The sequence below is a fragment of the Eumetopias jubatus genome, unplaced genomic scaffold, assembly GCF_037043125.1.
Source record: "Eumetopias jubatus isolate StellerSeaLion01/CBP00866 unplaced genomic scaffold, mEumJub1_p1.0 scaffold_3, whole genome shotgun sequence".
NCBI classification, from domain to species: domain Eukaryota; kingdom Metazoa; phylum Chordata; class Mammalia; order Carnivora; family Otariidae; genus Eumetopias; species Eumetopias jubatus.
The window spans coordinates 57939165-57963726 of NW_028274809.1; the positions used below are offsets into that span (position 1 = coordinate 57939165).

At 36.6% G+C, this 24562-nt stretch overlaps 1 protein-coding gene across 1 annotated transcript in view; it reads left to right on the plus strand.

Moving 5' to 3' along the window:
• The window catches only part of CHN1 (chimerin 1), a 203325-nt gene that overhangs the window by 114108 nt on the left and 64655 nt on the right, over positions 1 to 24562 (plus strand). Inside the window, exon 6 of the mRNA XM_088022098.1 lies at positions 8580 to 8868. Coding sequence (XP_087878224.1) covers positions 8580 to 8868 — 289 coding nt within the window. The remainder of the gene's footprint in view (positions 1 to 8579; positions 8869 to 24562) is intronic.

The following is a 24562-nucleotide window of genomic DNA, read 5'->3' on the forward strand; positions in this document are numbered from 1 at the left end:
AAGCTCATTCACCAGTGCATGATCAAGAGAGTCACTGCATTTCATGGAAGTGAAATTCTAATAACTCTAGTTCTATTGTAAAGAATGGTCATTTATTAGCTTAAGTAAGATTCTAGGCATTTCTTAAAGGCATCAGTATTCTAAAATGTTGAATTGCTCCTCCTAAGTGCAGTATTGCTTAAAAAAAGGGGGGGGGCACCAAAAAAACTGACATCTTCATTCATTGGCTTCTAAAGACTTAGGGAAGCTATAACTTTATAACAAGATTGTCTTCTATTGTCTTTAATTTAAACAACAGCTTGTTTGGATAGAATATCTTCAGTGTATTTTTTTCTTACCCTCAATACTTGATGGTAATCCACTGTTTCTTGACATTTATTGTGAGTTTAGAGAAGTCTGAGAACAATCTTGCTTTCCACCCCCTTTTATAAGGGAAAGTGACAGTTTCCTGCCTGGTTATCTGAGAAATTCCTTGTTTATTCTTCAAATTTAGTAATTTAAACCAGGATTTGTCTTAATGTTGATAGTATTTTTATAAGCTCATCCATGAAACAGTGTGTTCTTGGTCTTGAGATTCAGTTCCTTTTTCCCCTTGCTGGAGTATTTCCCAAATTCTGTTTCTGAATAATTTTTCTGTTCCATGTGTTGGCATCTGAACTTGAGGCACAGTTTTTATGTTGGATTGTCTTAGTCGTCTATGTTTATCAGGTACTTGCAGTTGATTTACTCTTTGATTTTTCTTTAGCCATGCAGTTGATGATTTAAGCCCTTATCTCTACACCCTCGATTGGCCTTTCAGTCCTGTTGATTGTATTTCTGGTCATTTCTAGTGATTTATTAGATTTGTAGTAACTGTGTAGGTACTCATTTTTTTTCTTAGCTCTATAATCTTACCTCATTCTTTTAAAAACTCATCATTGAATTCTATTATTAAATTTATATTCTTAAGGGGCGCCTGGGTGGTTCAGTCGGTTGAGTGTCTGACTCTTGGTTTTGGCTCAGGTCTTGATCGCAGGGTCGTGAGATCAAGGCCCAGGTCGGGCTCCGCACTCAGCGCAGTCAGCTTGAGAGTTTCTCCCTCTGCCCCTCCCCCCACTCACACGTACTTTCTCTCCCTAAAATAAAATAAATAAAATCTTTAAATTTATATTCTTAAGTTCTGTAGTGTAAAGGGCTTACAGGGAGGGAATCTGTTTCTGATGGCTTTTTCTTCCAGGTTAAGGTTCTTTGTCATTTGGATGGTATATTTTTAAAAACAAATTTATTATAAAGTAAAACATATAGGAAAGCATGTAAAATTTAAATACAATTTAAAAATTGGTTACACATAAATATATGTAAATCTATATAATCCCTGTCACATCAAGATATATTAATGGTAATCTAGAAATTCCCCGTATCTCCCTTGCTTGTCATTGTCCCCCACTTCCACACAATGGTTAACGACTGTGGTCACTTTATAGTTAATCTTTTTCATGCTTTTCTTTGTAGTCTTACTATCCAGACATACGATTTTGTGTACTACATATACTGCATATAGCATTTGGGTTTTGCCTGCCTTTGGACTTTATACAATCAGACCATATTGTGTGTATTCTTTTGTAACTTGTTCTTTTTTCCCAACATTATATTTATAAAATTCATCCATGTTTTTGCATGTATTTGTTTTCCTTGCTATATTAGTATTTCATTATTAATCAAGGTTCTACAAAGAAACAGAATGAATAGGATGTGTGTGGATATACACATACAGAGAAGGAGATTTATCATAAGCGGTTGACTTACGTGGTTATGGGGACTGGCGAGTCTAAATCTGCAGTGTGGGCTGGTAGACTTGAGACTTAGGAGGATCGGTGTTGCAGTTAAATCCAAAGGCAGTGTGCTGGAGAATCCCTTCTTGCTCAGTGAGGCCAATCTGTTTGTTCTGTTCGGGCCTTGAACTTACTGGATGAGGCCCACCCAATTGCCAATTATGGAGATCAGTCTGTTTATGCAAAGTGCACTTATAAATGTTAATATCATCAGAAAACACCCTTCAAGCTGACATATAAAATTAACCATCACAGTATGTGTACTACATTTTTTTCTGTTTTACTGGGGATATGTGGTTTTTAGGTTTAGGCATTTAAGAACATTACTGTTAGGGTGTGAGTGTGCATGTGTATGTGTCTCCTAGTCCATATAATCATATTGTCTAGGGCATTGTCTAGGAGTAGGATTGCTATGTCATAGGGAATGCATCTATTCAACTTTACCAGATAATATAAAACCCTTTTGTTAAACAGTATGCCAGGGGCCAGTTATAGTAGGTACTCTATATCTTTGCTGGTGCATGGTATTTCAGACTTGTTAGGTTTTACCAATCTGAAGATGTGATTTGCATTTACTGGACTACTCACTGAAGACCTTTGCATATTTCCCTTCTTGGTGTGAGCCTATTTTAATTGTCCATTGTATAAACTTGTATCCTTCAACTTTAATGAATTTTCTTTAATTATCTTTTTGGATTTCTTCCCTTTCGATTTTCTCTGCTCCCTGTTTTTAGAGCTCTTTTTATTTAGATGTTGGACTTCTTGGATTGATTATCTTATTTTTTTCTCTATTTCCATCTTATTGCTGTTCTTGAAAATTTTCTCAACTTTCTTTCATTTCTTCCTTTAAAGTTCTCATTTATGCTATCTTCATTTTTTCTATGCATTTTATATTTATTTCTCTTTTATAGCATCCTAGTGTTTCTCCTTCAGTTTTCTCCCATTCTGTTTATCTGTCTTTGTCCTTCGTGAGAGAGTCTTTCCTCAGATGTCAGGTGGTCTTTGGCTAACTGTTCATATTTAAGTTTACTTGGCACTAAAAAGCTGACTGGTAGTTGTAAGAGCTTGAAAGAAACCAGCCAAGTAGAGGGTGATCTTAAGTCTTTTCAGTTGGGTGGATCAGATTTCCCAGAGCAGAATCTCCCAGTCTCCTATCGTGAAAAGTGCAAGCCTTTTGAGAATTTGGCAACAAAGAAAGATGGGGGATTCAATCTTCAATATTTAAAACTTTCACTTAATTTTCAGGATAGCACCTTTCTCTTCAACTCTGTCTGGTGTCCCTCAGCTCACAGTGTCCTTGTTTTACCCTATCCATCAGCGTGGGGGAAGGGGTGGCATTGGAGATAGGATTGGAAAAGGTGTGTGTTGGCGGAGCGATCTTACTGCTGCTTAAGCAGACCTTCAGTTCGTTCTTCTCTATCAGTTCCACCTTCCAGAGCTTGCCTGGTGCCACCTTTTGAGGTTTAGTTAGGCACATTGGCTTGCTTTGTTCGCTGAAGATGATTTACTGTGCCAAGGGAATATCATCATGAGTTCACATATTTTAATGCTTTTGCCTCATTCCACCATCCAAACTTCTAGGACCGGATAGACAAACACAATACCCTAACAAAGGTTCTGATGGAGAAAATATTTTTAAACTGCATATAGCTACACTCTCTCTTCCTCAGCCTTTCATTTTTTAGTATTTAACTCAATGCCTCATCATATTATTTTTTTTAAAGATTTTATTTATTTATTTGAGAGAGAGAATGAGATAGAGAGCATGAGAGGGGAGAGGGTCAGAGGGAGAAGCAGACTCCCTGCTAAGCAGGGAGCCCGACGTGGGACTCGATCCCAGGACTCCAGGATCATGACCCGAGTCGAAGGCAGTCGCTTAACCAACTGAGCCACCCAGGCGCCCCACCTCATCATATTCTTGTGTCTGTTTTAACCTTTCTTTCAAGGGTGTGTATACTATTAAATTTATGAGATTCTTGTATTTCATCATTTGGTTAGCTTCTCTAACTTTGGTAAACAGTACACAAATATGTATTTATGACAAATAAAATTGTTCTTGCATTTTGGTTTCTGGAAATAGTTCTAACATTTTATTGTTAACTTAGACAAGTGCGTTGTATATGTTTCTTTGTTAAGAGAAAACATCTGTTAGCTTGGAGCTTTCCTTTGAAGAGATACTTTCAAATCCTTTAACCTCAAATCAGAACTGATTCTTGGTTTTAGAAGAAGTAAAGTAAAATCCCAAAGGCTATTCCTTGTACATATTTTCATCACTTTGTACCTCTAGACTGAATTTTTTGAGTACAGTTTACTTCTAAAAAATAGAAAGGATGGTATTAAGGGTTTTGTTCGCTGTTTAAAGCTAGATGTTGGAATTATATATTTTGAAATTCATCTGAATGCAACTGGGCACAGCATTAAACAGCTTTTTAAAACATGAAAACCCAAACCTGAAATCACTGGAGAAAAAGACATTTCTAGAAAGTGGCAATTATGTACTACAACAGTAGCAGTTCAAAGCACATTATCCCAGTCTCTCTTTTCTATTTGTTAACCACAGTACCACTTAGGAGACAGTGAATTTTGTTGAACTCTAACTAGGTGAGAGTTCGTCTCAAATATGTTCACCAAAGAGGGAACAGCTATAAAAAAGCAAGGGCAGATGCGGGTAATAAATATAAGAAAAGAGGAAAAGAAAGATTTTCCTATAAAAATGGAGGAAAATGGTTTAGCTTTAACAGTTTTTACAAGTCAGTTCTCCATACTGTGGAGTTCAGCTGGTGTCACCAGATCCATTTCACATGTCCTGCCTTCGGTCTGACTACGGTCTTTGAATTCAGAGACCTGACTCACAGGCCGTAGTGCAAAGACTCATTGCTTCTCCCTTCCTCCCCTCTCTGCATTCTGCTGTGATTCCACTCTGTTCAATCAGGTGCTATAAACTTATTCAGGGACACGAAAGAAATTCACAGAGTGCTTGTCCTTGCCTTGGGTTGACTGTAGAAGCAGCCGGTGCAGAGATGGGCCTGTACAAGTTATTTGTATTAGCAGTCATTCATCCAGCCCCCTTCAGTGCATAGTTATTCTCTTTTCTCTTTTACTTCATTGTTTGATACATGTTCTGTCATCCTCTGCAGAAGCCTACCTAACAGAGAAGGAGAAAGGGAACTACCATTCCGTGAACCTATTATGTACTTAGCTTTGACTTAAATATGCTTATGAAATCCTCACAACCTTCTGGAGAGAAGTAACGTTATTCCTGTTCTCTAGATGCAGAATCTGAAGAATGATTTTCTCAAATCACTCAGCTAAAAAGTGGCAGTCCCAGGATTTAAACTTATTTTGTCTGATCCCAAAGCCTAAGGTTTTCTATTAAAAACACAGGACCCCACGGTTGCCTTTCCCTGGTTAAACTCTAATTCAAGATGCAATGGTGCTTTTGCACTTGGACATAAGCAGTATAGCTCTGAGACCTTATTAAGCAGTGAGTTCCTTCGTTTTCATAGTGTTGAGAGAGACGTTGGATTCGCTTGCTTTCATGAATCACTGCACAGAAATGTAACTTTTCCATATAAGACCAAGGCTATACACATTTTTATAATCATTTTTTAGGAATCAAACTAAAGATGAACTCTTTAAAATTCAGCATTTTGGGGCACCTGGCTGGCTCAGTTGGTAGAACATGTAACTTTGAACTTGGGGTCATGAGTTTAAGCCCCATGTTGGGGGTAGAGTTTACTTTAAAAAAATACTAAAACAGACTTTTTTAAAAAAGATTTTGTTTAAATAAACAAATAACAAATAAATAAATATTTGACAGAGACACAGCAGGGGGGAGGGGGAGAGGGAGAAGCAGCCTTCCTGCTAAGCAGGGAGCCCGATGCGGGGCTCAATCCAGGACCCTGGGATCATGACCTGAGCTGAAAGCAGACGCTTAACGACTGAGCCACCCAGGCACCCCAAAACAGACTTTTAAAAATAAATAAAATTCAGCATTTCATCTTGTGTTTGTATTGACTTGTTTTTATGTATATCCTTTTCCTATTGAGGTAATCAAGGGAACAGGAACTTTATTATGAAGCACCAATATTTAACAGAGTTCCTGGGTGTGTTGTTAAATGTTGCACAAATGACAATCTGTAAGAGGTAAACTTTTACAAGGAAGGATTCTTTCTTTGCCCTTAGATTTGGCATCTCTCCTTTTATGGCTCTTTTTTTGTAGAAGAGACACATCCATTCCTCATCCTCAAAGATTTTTCTATCATGCCTTTCAAATCACAGAAGAGAAGAAGACTCTGTCGGTCTGTGCTGTGATGTTGTTCTTTATGTAACTTCCAAAGTAAAGAGAGGGCGGCACAGGGTAGGCAAAGAAAGCGTACAGTTCCTGTAAGTAAAAATAATGCAGCTTTCTTAAAAAATCAATCATAATTCCGAAATGGAAATTCATTTTCTTGTCCTTTGAGGTTAAGTTTTAAATCAACCCATATTATGAGTTATTTTCGTTATCTGATCACCTTCCCTAAGACTTGAGCTTTGATTGGACTGGAAGTCCAAAGCTGAAGTGCAGACTCAGGAGAAATTGGGAATTGTTTGTAGGATCTCTTAAAGTTGCTATGATAAGAGGAAAGGACAAATTTACTTAGTCTCTTTTGCCCAGTACCTAGAGGTAGCCAGGAAATACTTCCCTTGGCTGGATTAGGAATAGGCCCGTTGTGAAGCACCCTAGATTTCTCTGTTCTTTCAGTCTAACTGCGGCCAAGCCAGCCATCTTCCCTTCTGCCCGACATTCCCATACTGCTCAGATTTTAGAAGAAATTCGAGTGACAAATTCCTGCCACCACTGCTTGGATAGTCTTTATTTTATTTTATTTTTTTTTAAGATTTTTTTTTAATTTATTTGACAGAGAGAGTTCCAGTGAGAGAGGGAACACAAGCAGGGGGAGTGGGAGAGGGAGAAGCAATCTTCCCGCTGAGCAGGGAGCCCCATGCTGGGCTCGATCCCAGGACCCTGGGATCATGACCTGAGCCGAAGGCAGATGCTTAACGACTGAGCCACCCAGGCGCCCCAGATAGTCTTTGGTTTAAGTGTCATATGCATTGTAAAATCATAAACCCCTGAAGGAGTAAAATTGTCTAATCTTTCATTGAAATGCCTCTGAATACAATTGAAATATAAAAGGACTTCCTGTTAAACAGTGTTATGACTGATTATTGTTGTTAAGAATCTTATAAAAATTATAAAGTGGCTTTCCATGGTTTATTTCCCAAAACCCGATAATATGTAGCAAAAAGGAAATTATAAAAGTAGTATTTTAAACTGAAAAAAACTTTTATATTTAATTTTGGTGTAGAAATTTTACCTTCCAATTTTTCAGACTTAAAATTTACTCAGGAGAAATATGTCTGTAACATTACAGGAAAATAGAGAATGGGAAATTGCAATTATATGGATCATTTACTTGAGTATAAATCAAAATGTAATTGCTTTTAAAGAACCAAAAGGTGGATAAATTTTATTTTAGTAGAAGGACCATAGAATGTCAGGTTCTAGATTAAATAATTATTAAAGTTCAGTTTGAACTGCAGAAACAGAGATACCCTCAAACCATTATAAAATTTTTTTCTTTTTTTAAGGATACGTTAAAAGTAGAATCTTAAGTTGCTAAGTCCTGTCCTTCTGGAATATAACCTATACCAGAATAATATTGTTGCATACATTTGCGGTCCTAATTAAACACTTTATTTTAGTATTAAACAGGGTATTATTTTAGTATTTTAGTTCACCTCTGTTCTGTTTTTGTTGTTCTGTGTATTTTAAACAATGAAATTAAATATACTCTTTTTGATTTGTTTAGTTTTTAATTAGGCTCACTTGGGACGGCCTTTAGGAGACCATGATACTGGTTCTTGGTGCCTTGTGACATCAGCTTTCATAAAGTCAGGAAGCAAAATACTGAAATTATCATAAAACTAAACCATTATTCTCCAATTTTTAAAGTATGTTTCCAAAACATGACCCAAAAGTGAGAACAGAATTTCTAGAGTCCAATAGTTTATGACTTCTATGCCCTATATACACACACACACACACACACACACACACACACACACACATATTGCAGATATTTCTTGCTTAGACTCAACAAGGAGACACAGAAAAATGACTGTGTAATAGGGAAGAGCAAGTCATTGACCCGTGGCTAGAAATCACAAAACTATGTTTCTGTTGCCTCCTGTCCTGCTTGTATGGCTCAGGTTCTGGAATCAGCTCTACTTTAAATGATTACTGGCATCATACTTAGGTGAGCCCTAAATGGAGCTTTCCCATTAAAAGACATGAATGCTGGAGTCTGTAGTATGTTGAATATTTTTATTGATCAACTTGAAGAGAACATGTTAATATAGAAATTTCATCTATGATGGAATTGACCAATTGAATATAGAATGTGTTCTAATAGGATATGAGCTTTATTTTTCCTTGTTTCTCCTACAGGATAATGAAGTGGTTTAAAAAGATAAACAAGAACATTTTTTTCCTTCTAGAGGAGACACGCATCTGGCTAGTTATCCCTAGTTGTTGCAAGTTCATTCTTTGTGTTCAAAAGTTTTATTTTCTATATTCCAGGCGATTCATAGAGATTAGCCACAGTTTATTTAACAAAGAAGACACACACAAACAAAGCAAAAGGGTTTTTTTGTTCTTTTTTTTCAGAAAGAATTCACTTGCTTGCTTTTCTTAAAAACATCTTTCCCATTTCATTGAGGCAGATTTGGAAGTCAAACCAGAAACTTCAGGCTGTACTACGATGGAAAGCACTTCGTTGGGGAGAAGCGCTTTGAGTCCATCCACGATCTGGTGACTGATGGATTGATTACTCTCTATATTGAAACCAAGGCAGCAGAATACATTGCCAAGATGACGATAAACCCAATTTATGAGCACATAGGATACACAACCTTAAACAGAGAGCCAGCATACCAAAAACATATGCCAGTCCTGAAAGAGACACATGATGAGAGAGATTCTACAGGCCAGGATGGGGTGTCAGAGAAAAGGGTAAGCTACCATGAAACCACACTTGATCTTCTTCCGTTCGGGGTCCGTATGAAAAAGCCATGACTTCCAGAAGAGGGTGGCTCCACAGAGCTTTGAAAAAGATGTGCATTTTCCCTGATGTCTGGTTTCGGTGGTGCTGAGCTTTGCATATATCTAATTCTTGTTCAGTTATGTCAGGTATATGTTTGTGTTCCATATTATTTCCTATTTCATCAGTTTCATGGCTTCAAAACTATGTTGAAAAAAAAATGTCCCCTAATTTAAAAAAAAAAGTTCAGGACTTCGGGTCAGAAACATAACTGTGGTCAAGAAAAGATAACTGTATTACATGAGAAGTTGAGGAGGTCACATAATCCATCAAGACTACTTTTTCGTTCTTTGTAAGTAGTTCTGTTCTTTAGCAAAATGATATATATCCATACTTTAAAATACATAGTATTAAATTCAGTCTATCAATAACAGTTACACTCTTTAGAGAATCAGTCAGTCCTGAGTAACAGGAGCGTTTATCTCCTTATGGACTCTTAAGAAGTAATTGAATCAGAAAGATTTATTTTAATTATAAAAGGCAATTTAAGTTTTTCATTTGGCATATCTTGTAATATATTTAAAGTTAACACTAGAAGTTTCAATTCCTTGGCATTAATATTATTTCATTTTGAAAATTGTCCATAGCTGCCTCCTTATCCCCAAGAAAAAGAGTGAATTTCCTGATGTTTTATATTGTGTGGGTTGTAGGTGGGAGAATTTTATGTATTCTAATTGGAATTGTGATCCATTCTTATATTTTTGAGACTCTCCAGTTGCCATGTTAAAGGAATGCAGTATTACATAGTGATTTGAGCTTGGAGTGTGTCATCAAACAGATTCGTGTGCAAATTCTGCCATTTTACCTGTTGTGTGAACTTACTTCATGTCACTTAATTTCTCTGTGCTTTGATGTTCTTATTTGCAAAATTATAGTAATAATCAAATTGTTGTGAGAATTGATTGAAGGAGATAGTATGTGTAAAATAATCAAACAGTGGTTGGCACATAGTAAGCACTTGAGTTTGGTGATAATGTTATTTTAACAGCTGTAGTATTACCTCAAGATGGCATCCTAAAATACTTCCAATCGTCTTAAAGTATTTAGGTACAGAATGGAAATCTATAATCACTGTTTAGCCTAAATTTTAGTTTTTGGCAAATCTAACTCAAAGTGATACTTTGTGGCTACAGAGAAACCAAGATTTGAAATTTTATATTGTAGAAAATGGTTTTCATATATTCGTATTTGTTAGGAACCCAGATCTTTTTTGGAAGCAACCAGAATTTAGAATCCTAAAAGCATGCTATATTTAATATTGTTCTTTTCACTCTCTAATTCCCATTCTCTCACTTTTGGTTATTTTCCATTCATGGCATTTTTCAGTAATGCTTGTATTTAAATATCTCTAATACTGAAAATATATTTTACGCAGCTATGATAGAATATTCTAAGTCAACATTTGTGAAATATTTTTACAGTGTGTGCAGTGGGCTTTTTAGAGTTGATCAGCCTAATGATAACCTTTGCTAATGTGTTCTGGATATACTTTTCAACATCAAGAAACTTCAGCTAAAGACACTTAGCTATTTCCCACTGGGCTAGTCATTTAACCTCATAGGGTCTTGGTTGTCCCTCCTACAAAGAGAAAATAGTATTCACAAAGGAAAGACACTGAGGTAGATAATGCCTAGAGGACCCTTTTAGCTCTAGGATCCATGATTGCCCGTGTATTCTGGTAACATTACATGTTACATCGCCTGGATTGTCTTGTGCTGATGACCAGTGATAGCCACATAGAGCGAAATAGCTGGCATTGGAAACTAGTTCTGTCCAGCAGTACATGATTAAGAATCACTTTAAAAATTACTCTTTGCTTTAAACTGCATGCTAAATCTAGTTGGCTTAAAATCTACTCACTCAAAAATAGATTTATTTTATTTATAGGTGTCATCCAACAGGACAGGGATGATGACCTGTTCAAGAGCTTGAAACATTGATTCCCTGTCACAGTTGATGACATTTGTAAGTAAAGACAATCATGTTTAATTGATTTAAAATATCTCTTGCCACAAGTATGGTTTAATAAATATTTTACTGGGTCCTGAATAGCTAAAGCCCCTCTTGTCCATGAGGGGTTTGCCTTTTCTGCAGAGGCAAAAAGTGTTGATGTTGCAGGAGCTAGTATGCTGCTGTGGAAAGGTGTCTGGTATTGGAATTAAAGAGCTTCCATTTCTACTACAGGAATTGATTTCATGGGTCACTTTGGGCAAATTGCTTCACTTCTCTGAGACTGATACTCCCCCACCTTTAACAAGAGGGCTTTGGAGAGATGATCTCCAAGATGTGGTTCTTGTTATAGTCTGTGATCCTTCAAGGAGTGTAGGTATTGTGCGAGAGAGAAAACACGGCACTAGAAACAGCACCGAAGTTGGGTCTTGAAAGGGAGATCTGTTTTTAGCTTATTCACCAACTAATTGTATCATTTTGGGACAATCCCCTAGCCTGTCTGGACTTCAGGTTCTTCACAGAGAAGGGGCTTTCTATTAGATAGTAATTTTACAAGATTTTCATTACAAATACTTGCTGCAGAAAGGGCCCCGTGCTCAAATAAGTTTGATAAAAAATAGGTCTTTTTTTAACTTACCTATTTCTTTTCTTTGGGCTTCTGAGTTTCACTAATAACCTAACACGTATTGACTCTCCAAGAGTGTTCCCAAACTCATCTGGATCACCACACCACTATTCAGAAAGTTATTTAGGAAAAAAATGTTTCATGAAATCCACTTGGGGAAATTTTGAACCAGATGATCTCTTAGGGTCTTCACTTGTTCTAAGATTGAAGGATAAGAATTCCATGTGTATTTTTTTTTTTTCAGTCCTTAAAGTGTAAGCCGAGCATCTGACCTTTGTGGAAGGTTGTCAGGATGGTTTTATGGCCATAAAGTTTTTTTGCCACAAGAAGTGAATCCTGAAGTTTCTTAGCTGTCCCTCGGAAATTTCGTGGCCTATTGTGAGGGGGGAAATTTTTTTTCTGAGTGACATCTCTGTCATTTTTTTTAATTGTTTAAGTTGTTTCTCTAACTTGTAATATCAGTCTGAAACTTAAAATTTTTTTCAAAAAACATTGAGAAAAATTTAATCATGAAGTTGTAGCATGTTGAAAAGCCAGACTTCCTTCTCTTCTAAAAATGGCTTAACTTTAGCATCCAGACTGGCCATGAGCTCAGCTTTTATTAGTGGCTTTTTAAAAATTTATCTTGGAACTATATTTGAATAGTTTCTTTTTTTAAGTAGTAAATATAGTATGTTCAACAGATACTGGACCAATGGCTGAATGCAACAATTTTTATGATGATTTTATACTTATTATTAATGTAATTTTAAATTCTTTGAGGGCATGCTTTAAAAAATGCCTCATAACTGTTAATAATATAAACTGTCAAATATATAATTTGCATTTCAGAAACGTGTGCTCTAAGTCAGAACTCTGAATCTAGCCAGAACCTCTTTACTTTTGGATTTAGTCTTCTAAGCCCTGAAACTTTCTCACATGTTAGAATGACCTGCGATGGCAAGGGTGTGCAGAATCCATTTATTGGTTTTATGGAACTGCACCCAAGCCAAATAACCTGTGTGTGTGTGTGTGTGTGTGTGTGTATGTGTATGTGTGTGTATAGTTTTTTCTTCCCCTGGAAGTTTGGGATGGTTGCGATGCTTGGCATACTGTCATATTAATTTATTCTTAAGGAATTTCTTTTACATTTAAATTCCACTTTTTAAAGACTTCTTTGGGGATCACCAGACTGAGAATGTATTGAAAAGCCTTGTGAAATTTGAAGTTGAATTGTAATCAGGGCCCTGTCACAAAGGGTACCTCCATAAAGTGATGGGACTCCATGTCCCTGGGAATGCTGAATGGGGCACAGTTGGTCCGGTCTGCTAATTGTCTTATGTCCCACAAAGCAACTCTTCTAAATGTTTTTACTTTGCTTAAAATATACATATATGTGTGTGTGTGTGTGTATATACATATACACACACACATATATTTATATGTATATGAAGCAATCTATAGAAAACTGATTTCTTGATTTTGTGCTTTCCCACTCTTTAAGACCTGTCTTTTTTTCCCCTTCCATATTCCTCCCCAACCTGTGCTCCTCTTGTTCATCTCCTTCCTAACGCTGCCTTTATCCACATCCATCCCTCTCTTCCCTAGTTGAATTTCCATGCTCACATTTCCCCTGTGGCTTGTTCAGGGTTAGGATTGTTCATTCCTGGAGTGCATAGACCCTTGGAGAGATGCCAGATGTGCCCAGGATCACCTATTTGTATTAAGAAGTCAGTTTAGCAATTTATGAGGAAGACTGCAATTGCCCTGCAGAACTTCTAATAGTGGGTTTGTCCTCTGTCAATATCCTTCTTAAAAATCAAGTAAGAGTTATGGCACGCCTGGGTGGCACGGTCAGTTGAGCACCCAACTCTTGGTTTTGGCTCAGGCTGTGAATGCGGGGTCATGGGATCGAGCTCAGCGCAGAATCTGCCTGGGTTTCTCTCTCCCTCTCCCTCTGCCCCAACCCTCTGCACTCTGTCTCTCTCTCAAATAAATAAATAAATCTTTAAAAAAAAAATCAAGTAGAGTTTAAAAAAAATCCTACATAGTCAGTATCTGAGTATATATTTGTGTGGTCTTGAACAAGCCCTAAATCTCTCTGGGTCTCAATTCACCTCAGTCTCTAAAATGAGGACTGTGGATTCCATTACACTGGTGGTTATGAGTATTCATGAAATTTTGTGAAGTGGTCTTCCTTGTATGTGATACATTATTGCCCTTTGTGATCAGAGCGATCACCACCCAGATGCCCATTCGTGGATCTGAGTACTGTTCCCCCAGCCCATGCTGGAAACACCATGTTCAGGTTTCTCTTGAAGATGCATGTTTTCATTGCTTAAAGTGCCCTCCAGGTTCACAAGATAATATCAGACGGCTCCTAATTCCTTCATCCAATAGTGGAGATTCTCTTTTAGTAATGCTGTGACACATCTAATTGTGTCTAATCAAGAGGCATGTGTTTTTGCCCAATAATGTGCTTAGGATTTTAAGGCTAAAATGTTATTTTTCTGTGGTTATTTGCATTTTAGTATTGACCGGTATTTTAACTTTTCCCTGAATGTAAGACAAGTAAAGTCTCCTGGCTTCTTTGCCTGCCAGTGAACGTTTATTAAATGTGCATCCCATTAGCATCTCTCAGATTACTCCTGACTTCTAACAATTCCCTTAACTCCAGCTAGGCAAACCCTCTCCTTCCTTTGCCTTAACATCTTCCACACTTCATTTTATAGATAGTCTTCCATGAGCTGTCTATATAAATAAATTCTTTTTGTTACTCAAGAGTTATCTTGGAACATAAATAAGTTAAGAGCATTGCAGGGGTGCCTGGGTGGCTAAGTCGGTTAAGCGTCTGCCTTTGACTCAGGTCAGGACCCTGGGATCGAGTCCCACATCGGGCTCCCTGCTCAGCGGGGAGTTTACTTCCCCCTCACCCTCTGCCCTGCTTGTGCTCTCTCTCAATAAATAAAATATTTTTTTAAAAAGAGCATTGCAGAAATATCATCCCCATTTCTTCTTTCGTCTCCATGAACTAACTCATCTCCTGTCAAAATTAATTGCATTTAATTCAACATTTATTGCATGACTCCTGTTTGTAAGGAAACAGGCTAGGCTCTGGAAGGGATAAAAGATGTACGTGATATAGCCCTGCCTCAAAGAACTTACATGTTAATATTTTTATTGTTTCTGCCTTGTTTAATTAGCACTTAGGCATAGTGATAGCAAGAGGCAACCTGCCTATATAATCTGTATAGTATTACAGTTCAGAAAGTATTAAGTTGGATTTACTCTGATTTGAGTTTGCTTCTCTAATAGCCCAGCAGATCACAAAAAACACTTTTGTAGACAAGCACACTAATTTTTCAGAATTGTGCATCAGAAATCAATACGACATTCTGTCATTCCACTCCAGTTTCAATGTCACTCCACTCCACTCCAGCTTAAGTCCCCTATTGTTTCGCCTCTGATTCAGCACCTTGGATTTTATATACAAGTTGTTGACTAACCAAATGAACAAATGAGTATATTTTTTTAATTTAGCCAAATCCAAGGCCCTAATATAATCAGTCCTGAGACTGAGAAAGGAAAGTAGAGTAATTCAAGTTGATTTCCTACTCTATATTTTTTCCTTTAAGAACTCAGAATCCTGGGGCGCCTGGGTGGCTCAGTCGTTAAGTGTCTGCCTTCGGCTCAGGTCACGATCCCAGGGTCCTGAGTTCGAGCCCCACATCGGGCTCCCCGCTCTGCGGGAAGCCTGCTTCTCCCTCTCCCACTTCCCTTGCTTGTGTTCCCTCTCTCACTATGTCTCTGTCAAATAAATAAATAAAATCTTAAAAAAAAAAAAAGAACTCAGAATCCTTAGAATGTTCCTAATTCCACAGAACATCTGAGGTACAGAAAAATTGTCTTTGTGACATGAAATAGTTTGTGAAAGGTGGTGGCTAGATGCACCTCTTCAGGGATACATGCAAAGAAGCCAACGGTAGAGTGGCATCTCCCCAAACTTAGTGTTGGAGACAACCTAGACCCCACCAGAGAATCTCAAAATAATTAAAACTCAAATGGGGGGCCCAGGACATTTTTTGCATGAATCTCATCTGTTCTTCCATCTTATCACCCACAAAAAGAATTAGTAATTGAAAGCTATTAGGGAAAACCAGATGGAAAGATGAAAATGGAAGATAAACATCAATTCCTCAGCTCCAAAAACCAGGCCAACAGAAGACCAAATTGTAATTTACCGAGCCAGCTGCAGTTTTGGAAGATTTGGGTACATGAGCCAATTAAACAAATAAAATCTTAAATTACTGGCTTGAGGGTTGGAAAAGGAAGCTATTAGAAATTCTTTCACAATAGCTTTTTAAGTAGTCTTTAGCATTTTGGTGGGGAAATAATCATTGGTGGCCCATCCATTTAACTTTGTGAAACAGAAATCAGCTCTGGTGGCTTTAGGAGTAACAGAATTCTGGGGTCCAAAACAAGGTGAGATTATGAAGCAATAATCTGGCTTTCCCATGTTGTCCACACACCAATTCTGTGGGCAATTCTAAAATAAAACTTGCCAGTTTCAATAAATCCTTGTATTAGACCTCATGCTAAATGATTTGGATCTGTAATGTTCATCTTATGTTTTTTGCTCCATCCTATTTCCCTTTATATTTGGAGTCCTTTCTCTTTCTCTGATATTTAGACCTCTCAGAGACTTGAAATCATAGCCATGCCCTGAGCCTTTCCTTACTCAAGTTATGAGAACTTAATTGTTTTCATTTGGCCTTATAAGTTAGTCCTTAACTCTTCTTGGGTCTTCTCTGAGTTACTATGTGTGGTCAGAAACGCTCAAACCTGGGCATTATATTGCAAAAATTGATTCTTTCAATAAGAAATTCTAGACATCTATAATGGCAGTTTGTCATACCCTTGATTATGTCTCCTTTTAGGTGTGCTGCTACGTTAGTTCATTGTTTTGTTCAGTAACTCAAATGAATCAGCTCTGTTATCCTCTATTTCCCTAGCTTCTAAAACCATTCAGTGAAAATTCACTATATGCTCTAGGTTTGCTGATGACCTAAATTTTACAACTTAAGCATCATCTTTGATCATTTCTTTTTTTGTTTTAGGAAGCTTTTTCTTTTTAAAAAAATGTTAATTCCAGTATAGTTAACATACAGTGTTATATTAGTTTCAGGTGTACAATGTAGTGATTCAACAATTCTGTACATTACTTAGTGCTCATCAAGATAAGTCTACCCTTGGGGCACCTGGATGACTCAGTCAGTTAAGCATCTTACTCTTGATTTTGGCTCAGGTCATGATCCAGGGTCATGAGATCAAACCCTGAGTTGGAGTCTGTGCTGAGCATGGAGCCTGCTTAAGAGTCTCTCTCTCCCTCTTCCTCTGACCCTCCCCACTCTCATGCACGCTCTCTCTCTCTGTCACTCAAAAAAAAAAAAAAAAGATAAGTGTACCCTTAATCCCCTTTACCTCTTTCACTACCCCCCACCTCCCCTCTGGTAAACATCTGTTTGTTCTCTATAGTTAAGAGATAGTTTCTGTATCGTTTTTTGGGTTGTGTTTTTTTCTTTATTCATTTGTTTCTTAAATTCCACGTGAGTGAAATCATATGGTATTTATCTTTCTCTGACTTATTTCACTTAGCATTTTGCCCTCTAGATCTATCCATGTTGTTGCAAATGGCAAGATTCATTCTTTTTTGTGGCTGAGTAATATTCCATTACACACACACACACACACACACACACACACACACACACACGTATACATATATATACGTATATGTATATATACATATATACACATATATATGTATAACATTTTCTTTATTCATTCATTAGTGGACATTTGAGCTGCTTCCATAATTTCCACGTAGAACCAAGTATCACAATGAGAAAAACTACCATTTCGCTTCCCTCCTTTCCGTCTACTCAGAAGGGAAAAGGCATTGTGTGTGGCAGTGGCAGGATTGCAGAATTCCCTGTGGAATACCCCTGAAGCTTTATTTATTTATTTTTTTTGCAGCTTTATTGAGACCACTAAAGCATTTAGATATCTCTCCCTATGATCCTTAAAAGCTTGCAGGTACAACCCACTCAAGAATCCTGTAGACTAGAGTTCTCTGCCCAGTCTCAAGTGAAGATTGATACTCTCTTGTATAACAGGCTCCCATGTGTGGACTGTGGGTTGTATAAATTCCTGGAGAAATAGTTTTAAGTTTTTTCCTGTCTCCCCAAACTATTGGTATATGAGTGAATGAGGGGAATGCTAATAGATACAGAACCTTGACTTCACTCTAATTTCCTAAAAATAGTTTTAATCATTTGCATATTAATCTTAGTAATCAATTTCAATGCAGTTTGACTAAAGTAGGCTTTCCAGTGATCTGGAACTGTTCTCTAAGCCACACGGATCTCAGGAGCTCAAAGACTTGTTTCTTGTGACCTTCTTTTGGAATTCCACATGGTTTTTTGGCCACCTTGCGGGGGTCTAGTGTTTCTTAAGACTGGGAGGACTGGGTGTAATGGTGGAGAGAGGAGAGTACTAGAGTGTGAAAGCAGTAGAGAATTGTAGAAATGTTTTATTTACACGGACTAGTTCACCATGTTATGCCTATATATATTATTTATACCTATATGTGTGTGTCTGTGTGTGTGTGTGAACAAGTCCAATCATGTTACCTAAAACTATTCTTTTTTTAAAAAAATATTTTATTTATTATTTGAGAAATAGAGTGAGCGGGAGAGGGCACGAAGTGGGAGGGCGGCACAGAGCAAGAGGGAGAAGCAGACTCCCAGCAGAGCAGGGAGCCTGATGCGGAGCTCGATCCCAGGACCCTGGGATCGTGACCTGAGCCGAAGGCAGACGCTTAGCCGACTGAGCCACCAAGCGCCCCCTAAGACTATTCTGAAATTTAAAAAAGGAATCATGTGTTGATATATCAAATTAATCAATTTATGAGCGTTTTTCCCCCGTCTTAAAGAAATACATGTTCTTTATAAAAAATTTGAAAAATAGGAACTAAAAAAAAAAAAGAGATGATTACCCGTAGCCCCACTATCCACAACTATGTTCACTATTATTTAAGCCAGAACTATTTTGGTATCTTGTGTACATAACATTTCTAATTATCACTTATTTCAATTTGAATAGGGAATTCCCTTTGTCCCTTATAGGTAGAGACCCTAAAATGCCTTTGCCTAATTAGTGAATGTGACAGATGCTTTTATTTGGAAGCAGCGTCTATTGTTACTGAGGAGGGGGTCATTTTTTTCATATATATTTTTTTAGTTCACAGTGATAATAGGTTCTAAACAAGTGTTTTTAATTTTTTACTTTTGGTTTCATACAAAAATATTCTAAACTTTTAAGGTAAAAAAAATTTTTTTAAAGAACTTAAATAGTAATGAATCTTTAACATTTGATCTAGTGTTAAGACTCATGAAAGATTTTCTGTAGCCATGTATGCTAGTGTTTGCTCATAGCTTTGGAGCAGTCCACAGCATCTGGTTCAAATGTTCTCTTTATGCTATTTCTTTCTTTAATTCCTTATTTTTTGAGATTTGTTTTCCAGAAAGATCTACCTTTGCTCCTCAAAAACAAGTATTTCAAAGGGAGCTTTGATTATCGTGTTATCTCTTATTTATCCAGCCGTTCCAGCACACACCTAAAACAATTTTTTTATTGGGCATCCACTTGGAACAGGATAAAGCACATCATAACCTCTTCAGGCCTGAGACGAAGAACTCAGCTTCATAGCTGACATTCAGGTTCCTTCCCGCTGTCATGGTTCACAACCCATAAGTTCTCTTTGTTAACCCTCAAGAGATTTTTCAGACTTAAGATTCTGTACTTCTGAGAACTTATTCTAAGAGGAAGACAGGCTGAAAACATGCAGATTTAAGTACAGGCTTGGCTCTGAAACTAACTAGGATTGTTAAGTTTTTGAGCCAGTGACATAATTTCCTGTGGCCTCAGGAAATTGAAGGTCTCTTCTAGCTCCCTAATAAACATGTCTAAGGATTGTAAAACTAAAAATAATAATAGAAATAACTAACATTTATTGAGCCTCTATACATCAGAAAGTGTGCTGAGTACTTCACCAGATAATCTGCTTTAATCTTTATAGCAATCCTTTTGAGGGTAGGTATTATAATAACATGGGTATCTTTGGGGATGATAGGTTTATGGAGAGTTATCAGGGGATTCTGGGGGTGTGTTTTAATAGTGCATACTTCATTTTTAAGAATGAAATCACAAAGGACAACCAGACCCTTCCACCACATGTCCCTTGGTGTCATCATAGAGATGAAACACTGGACTGTGTCAGTATTTAAACTAAGTAGATCACTATATTTTGAATAATTGAATTACTCAAAAAAGAAATTAAAACACCTTGGAGCCTGCCCAAAGGCAGTTGAAGCACGGTTTAGATGGGTCCTTCACCCACTGAGGCTTATCACACTAGAACTGCAATGCTTAGGTTCACCTTTTTTATTTTTAATAAACTTATCAAATGTCAAAAGAATAAAAAGCTTCCCATTTACAGAATAAGAAAACCTAGAACTAGCCTCCTTTCTTTATCTTTACCACAAAAAGGTACAAATCCAAAGTCTTGTTCCTTTCATAGGAACAACAACAAAAATAAGTAAGAAAGGATTTTAAACTTATGTGATAGTGTAATTATACATAAATGTGCAAAACCATCAATAATTCAACGTGTGAATTTTAAACACAGTATACTTAATAGAATGGAATCTGTATAAATTTCTTTAAAGTTTTTATAATCGGACCATATTAAGTGATTAACATAGCTTATTTGTGTATTAATGAAATATACTTGCAACTAAGATTTAGGATAAGCATGTTGCACTTACTTAAGAAAAGTCAGCACACTTTTACATTTTCGACAGTTGACTTATTTACATTGACATCTTCAGGTTTTCATCATTTCAGTCTTCAAAGTGCTCATTAACATTTCTTTGTCAAAGTTGAAGCTTACTTAGCTCTTTGAAACTGACAAAAGACCTGAGTTGACAGTCACCTCCTAAATAAATAAGATTGTGAAGGCAGCTGAAGTGTTTTTCAAATCAATACTCTAGAGACTATATGTAAAACTATAGAGAGTTTATTATAATTTAGAAGCAAACATAAAAAGAAAAATGAAACAAACAAAAACCCTCTTGTCTTTTTAACACAGTTTGACAGTGGTATCATTTTCTGTGGTATCTCTTAGGGAAACCAGTAACAAATTATAAGGATTAGCATTCATAAATATGAAAGAAAAAAATTAAAGATACTATTACTAATGATAATATTTTTGAGAAATAAAGTAATGAAAGTGAAAAAATAATATAAAATAAACTTGGGAAGTTCTAAAATATGCAGTCATAAATAGTTTTTGATCAGAGTCAAATCAGATCAAAGTTCTCACAAATGAAACTTTATATACAATAAAGATGGCTGCAGAAATTTTGATTGAGTAGATTCAATATGGGGTCCGGACACCCATTAATATATGTGTCTTTCTTTTTTTTTTTTTAAGATTTTATTTATTTATTTGAGAGAGAGAGTGTGTGTGAGCGGGAAGTGGGGGTGGGGGTGGGGGAAAGACAGAGCTGGAGGGAGAGGGACAAGAAGACTCCCCATTGAGCATGGAGCCCAATTCAGGGCTCTATCCCACAACCATGAGATCATGAGCTGAGTTGAAACAACAGTCGGATTCTTAACCAACTGAGCCACCCAGGTGCCCCAATATATGTGTCTTTCTATATGAGAGAGAGAGAGAACAAGAGAGAGACAGACTGAGACTGTGTGTGTGAGATCCTGTTGCACAGTAAAGATTATAAGTAATGGATTAGATTAGTGGTTCTCAAACATTTTGGACTGAGGAGCTGTTTACACTTTGAAAATTGTTGAAGACCTCAACAATTTTGGGTCGTACCTATTGACATTTACTATATTGGAAATTAAAACATTTTTTTTAAATGTCTGGTAATTCATTTAAAAAGCAATAAGCCCATTGCATGTTAACGTAATAGCATTATTATTAAGATAATCGTATTTTACTAAAATTTAGTTAGAAGAGTGGTATTTTTTACATTTCTGTTAATCTCTTTAATGTCTTAGTACTGAGGAAACTACTGGATTCTCAAATGCTTCTGTATTCAATCTGTGGTGATATGTTACTTTTTAAAAAAAGATTTAGTTATTTGAGAGAGAGAGCAAGAGAGATGGGGGGCAGTGGCAGATGGAGAGGAAGAAAGAAACTTAAGCAGTTTCTGTGCCGAGTGCAGAGCCCAACGCGGGGCTCAATCCCAGGGCCCTGAGATCACTCCCTAAGCCAAAAGCAAGAGTCAGGCGCTTAACAGACTGTACCACCCAGGCGCGCCGTGTGGTGATATGTTATTTTAGTTCAAGCATATGAAGAGAATCTGACCTCATACAAATAATGTGCATTTGGGAAAGTAAGGAGTATTTAAATAGCCTTTTCAGATGTTTGTGGATATTTGTGTTTGATATCTCACCAAACTACGTAAATGGTAATGTGTTTTTCTATTGAAGTATATAGTTAACATGCAATAATATTCATTTCGAGTGCACAATATAGTAATTCAACATTTATTTACATTACAAAATGACCACCATGAAAAGTCTAGTCACCATCTTTCATTCTACAAAGTTATTGCAAAATTATTGACTATATTCTCAGTGTTGTACTTTGACTTACATATTTTGTAAATGGAAGTTTGTACCTCTTAATTCTTCTCACCTATTTTGTCCATCTCTCCACCCTGCTCCCCTCTGACAACCACCAGTTTGTTCTCTGTATTTATGAATCTGTTTCTATTTTGTTTGTTCACTTATTTTGTTTTTTTTTTTAGATTCCAGATATAAGTGAAATCATACGGTATTTGTCTTTCTCTGACTTATTTTACTTAGCATAATGCCTTCCAGGTCCATCCGTATTGTTGCAAATAGCAGGATTTCATTCTTTTTTATGGCTAATATTCCATTGTGTGTGTGTATATTTATGTGCCTCTGTGTGTGTGTGTGTGCATGTGCACACACACATGCACGCCTGAATAAGTGGTGTATATATATATATATATATATATATATGCAATACACACACGTGTGTGTGTCTGTGTGTATATATACCTGGATAAGTGACAGTTTCTTAAAAGTTAACTCACAGTGGTGTTAGCTGAAACCTTCACAATAAGGATTTCTTATTCTATTACACTAAAATCCATTGATCTATTTTGAACTCTGGATCTTCCAACTATGCATGATTTTGTAGTATCATGCATTGGTCATTTGGAAAATATTGGTTCACTGAGTTCTGTATATCTTCTAAACATGGACACATTTCTTTATACGATATCAAAAAATCACATTTGTTAATATCATCATTGATCTCATCATAAAAGTCATTTAAGTGGTGGGAAACGGGTGATATGTTCAGGATGACAGAGAATTTCCAAAATTCTTTTTTTTCACTTTAAAGTTTGAATTTTATCATTGACAGTTGTTTTCCTTGAGGTGGCTGGCTCACTTTGTTCATTTTTGAGAAAATGCCAAGTCTAAATAATATTTATGTTAATTATTCTTCCAAGTTAAAAATGGTATTGCATGGAAAAGCAGCTACCTCAGCTTGCAACTCAAACAATACTTTCCCTCAAGAAAACCATCCCTAAAAGGAATCCACATACATTTTACATCATTTTGAATGACACTAACTCTCTTTTGGAGAGTTTTTTAAATGTGGAGATGTAAAACTCTAAACTTAATGTAATCTACAGCAAAAACAACAGAGGAGACAGTTAGGAGGAAAAAAGTCTAAATATGTGACCCACAATAACTAATTTAACATGCTGTTGTTCATTAAAAGCAGTACCATTGGTATAAAATAATGCATTAAATGCTGTACTTAATATTTCAAAGACTGGGTACTTTTAAAAATGGAAACAACAAGGAAACATTATTCAACTGATGACATGGTTTGATATTTCTAACAGTGAAAAAATGTAACAAAAATCATCCAAAGGAAAAAAATCTACAGCTGATCCTGCAGGAGGAGATATTTTAGGCAAGTTATTTTTTTAAATATCATACTTCTTATTTTAATGTCTTCCTTATTAAGACATGCGTTTGAAAATAGTTTCATCTTGCAGTTTTATAACAAGTTGTGGGTTTGAGTTCTTGGGAAGAAAATAATCGAACTTTAAGCTTACTAATGGTAGATACTGTGCAAATTCCCTTTTCTTTCTAACATCATTACAGAGGGGGTTTATTCATCCATAAGTTTTCATTGCACTTTGCACTCTTCCTCCAATAATAATTGTTTTGGTCTTCCATATTCATTTAAACACAATGCTTCAACCATCTTCAGAATCAAAAACTGCAGGTCATGAATCCTGAGCGTCCTTTGTGTTTCAGGTGGCCCCTGTTCTCTTAACACAACAAATGTTTTTAATTCAGTCTCATTCTCTAGTCAGCTATGTTGCTAAGATACCTATGTTGTCACAAATTTCCTAACATGTTTTCAGTTCATATTTGCATACATTTTGGCTGTCAAATGGGGAAACAGTATTTAAATTGCCCCTCTTCTTTGCACCCCTGGCCAACCATTACTTTTTTAAAAACCCATGATATCAGATATTTTAAGGAATGATCATTATAAGAAAGTAGCCATTTTCTTTGTATCAAATATCTGAAGGGCAGGAGGCTAGAGTCATCCTGACAGGCATTCATTTATGAGTCTGAAGAATTCACTGAGTCTTACAACTGTGCCATGAACTTTGCCCTTCCTTCCTTCCTTCCTTCCTTCCTCTCTCTCTCTCTCTCTCTCTCTTTCTTTCTTTCCCTTCTTTCAACATTTAGCACCTACATCGGTCCAAGCACAGTGTTAGGTGATAAGACTGATGCTGCTGAAGATAGCAGTATCAGTATGGTTGCCAACACCTAGTCTTGGAGAGCTCTCTGCATGTTAGGTACTGAAAATGCATGCTTTACATATATTTCATACATTCTACATA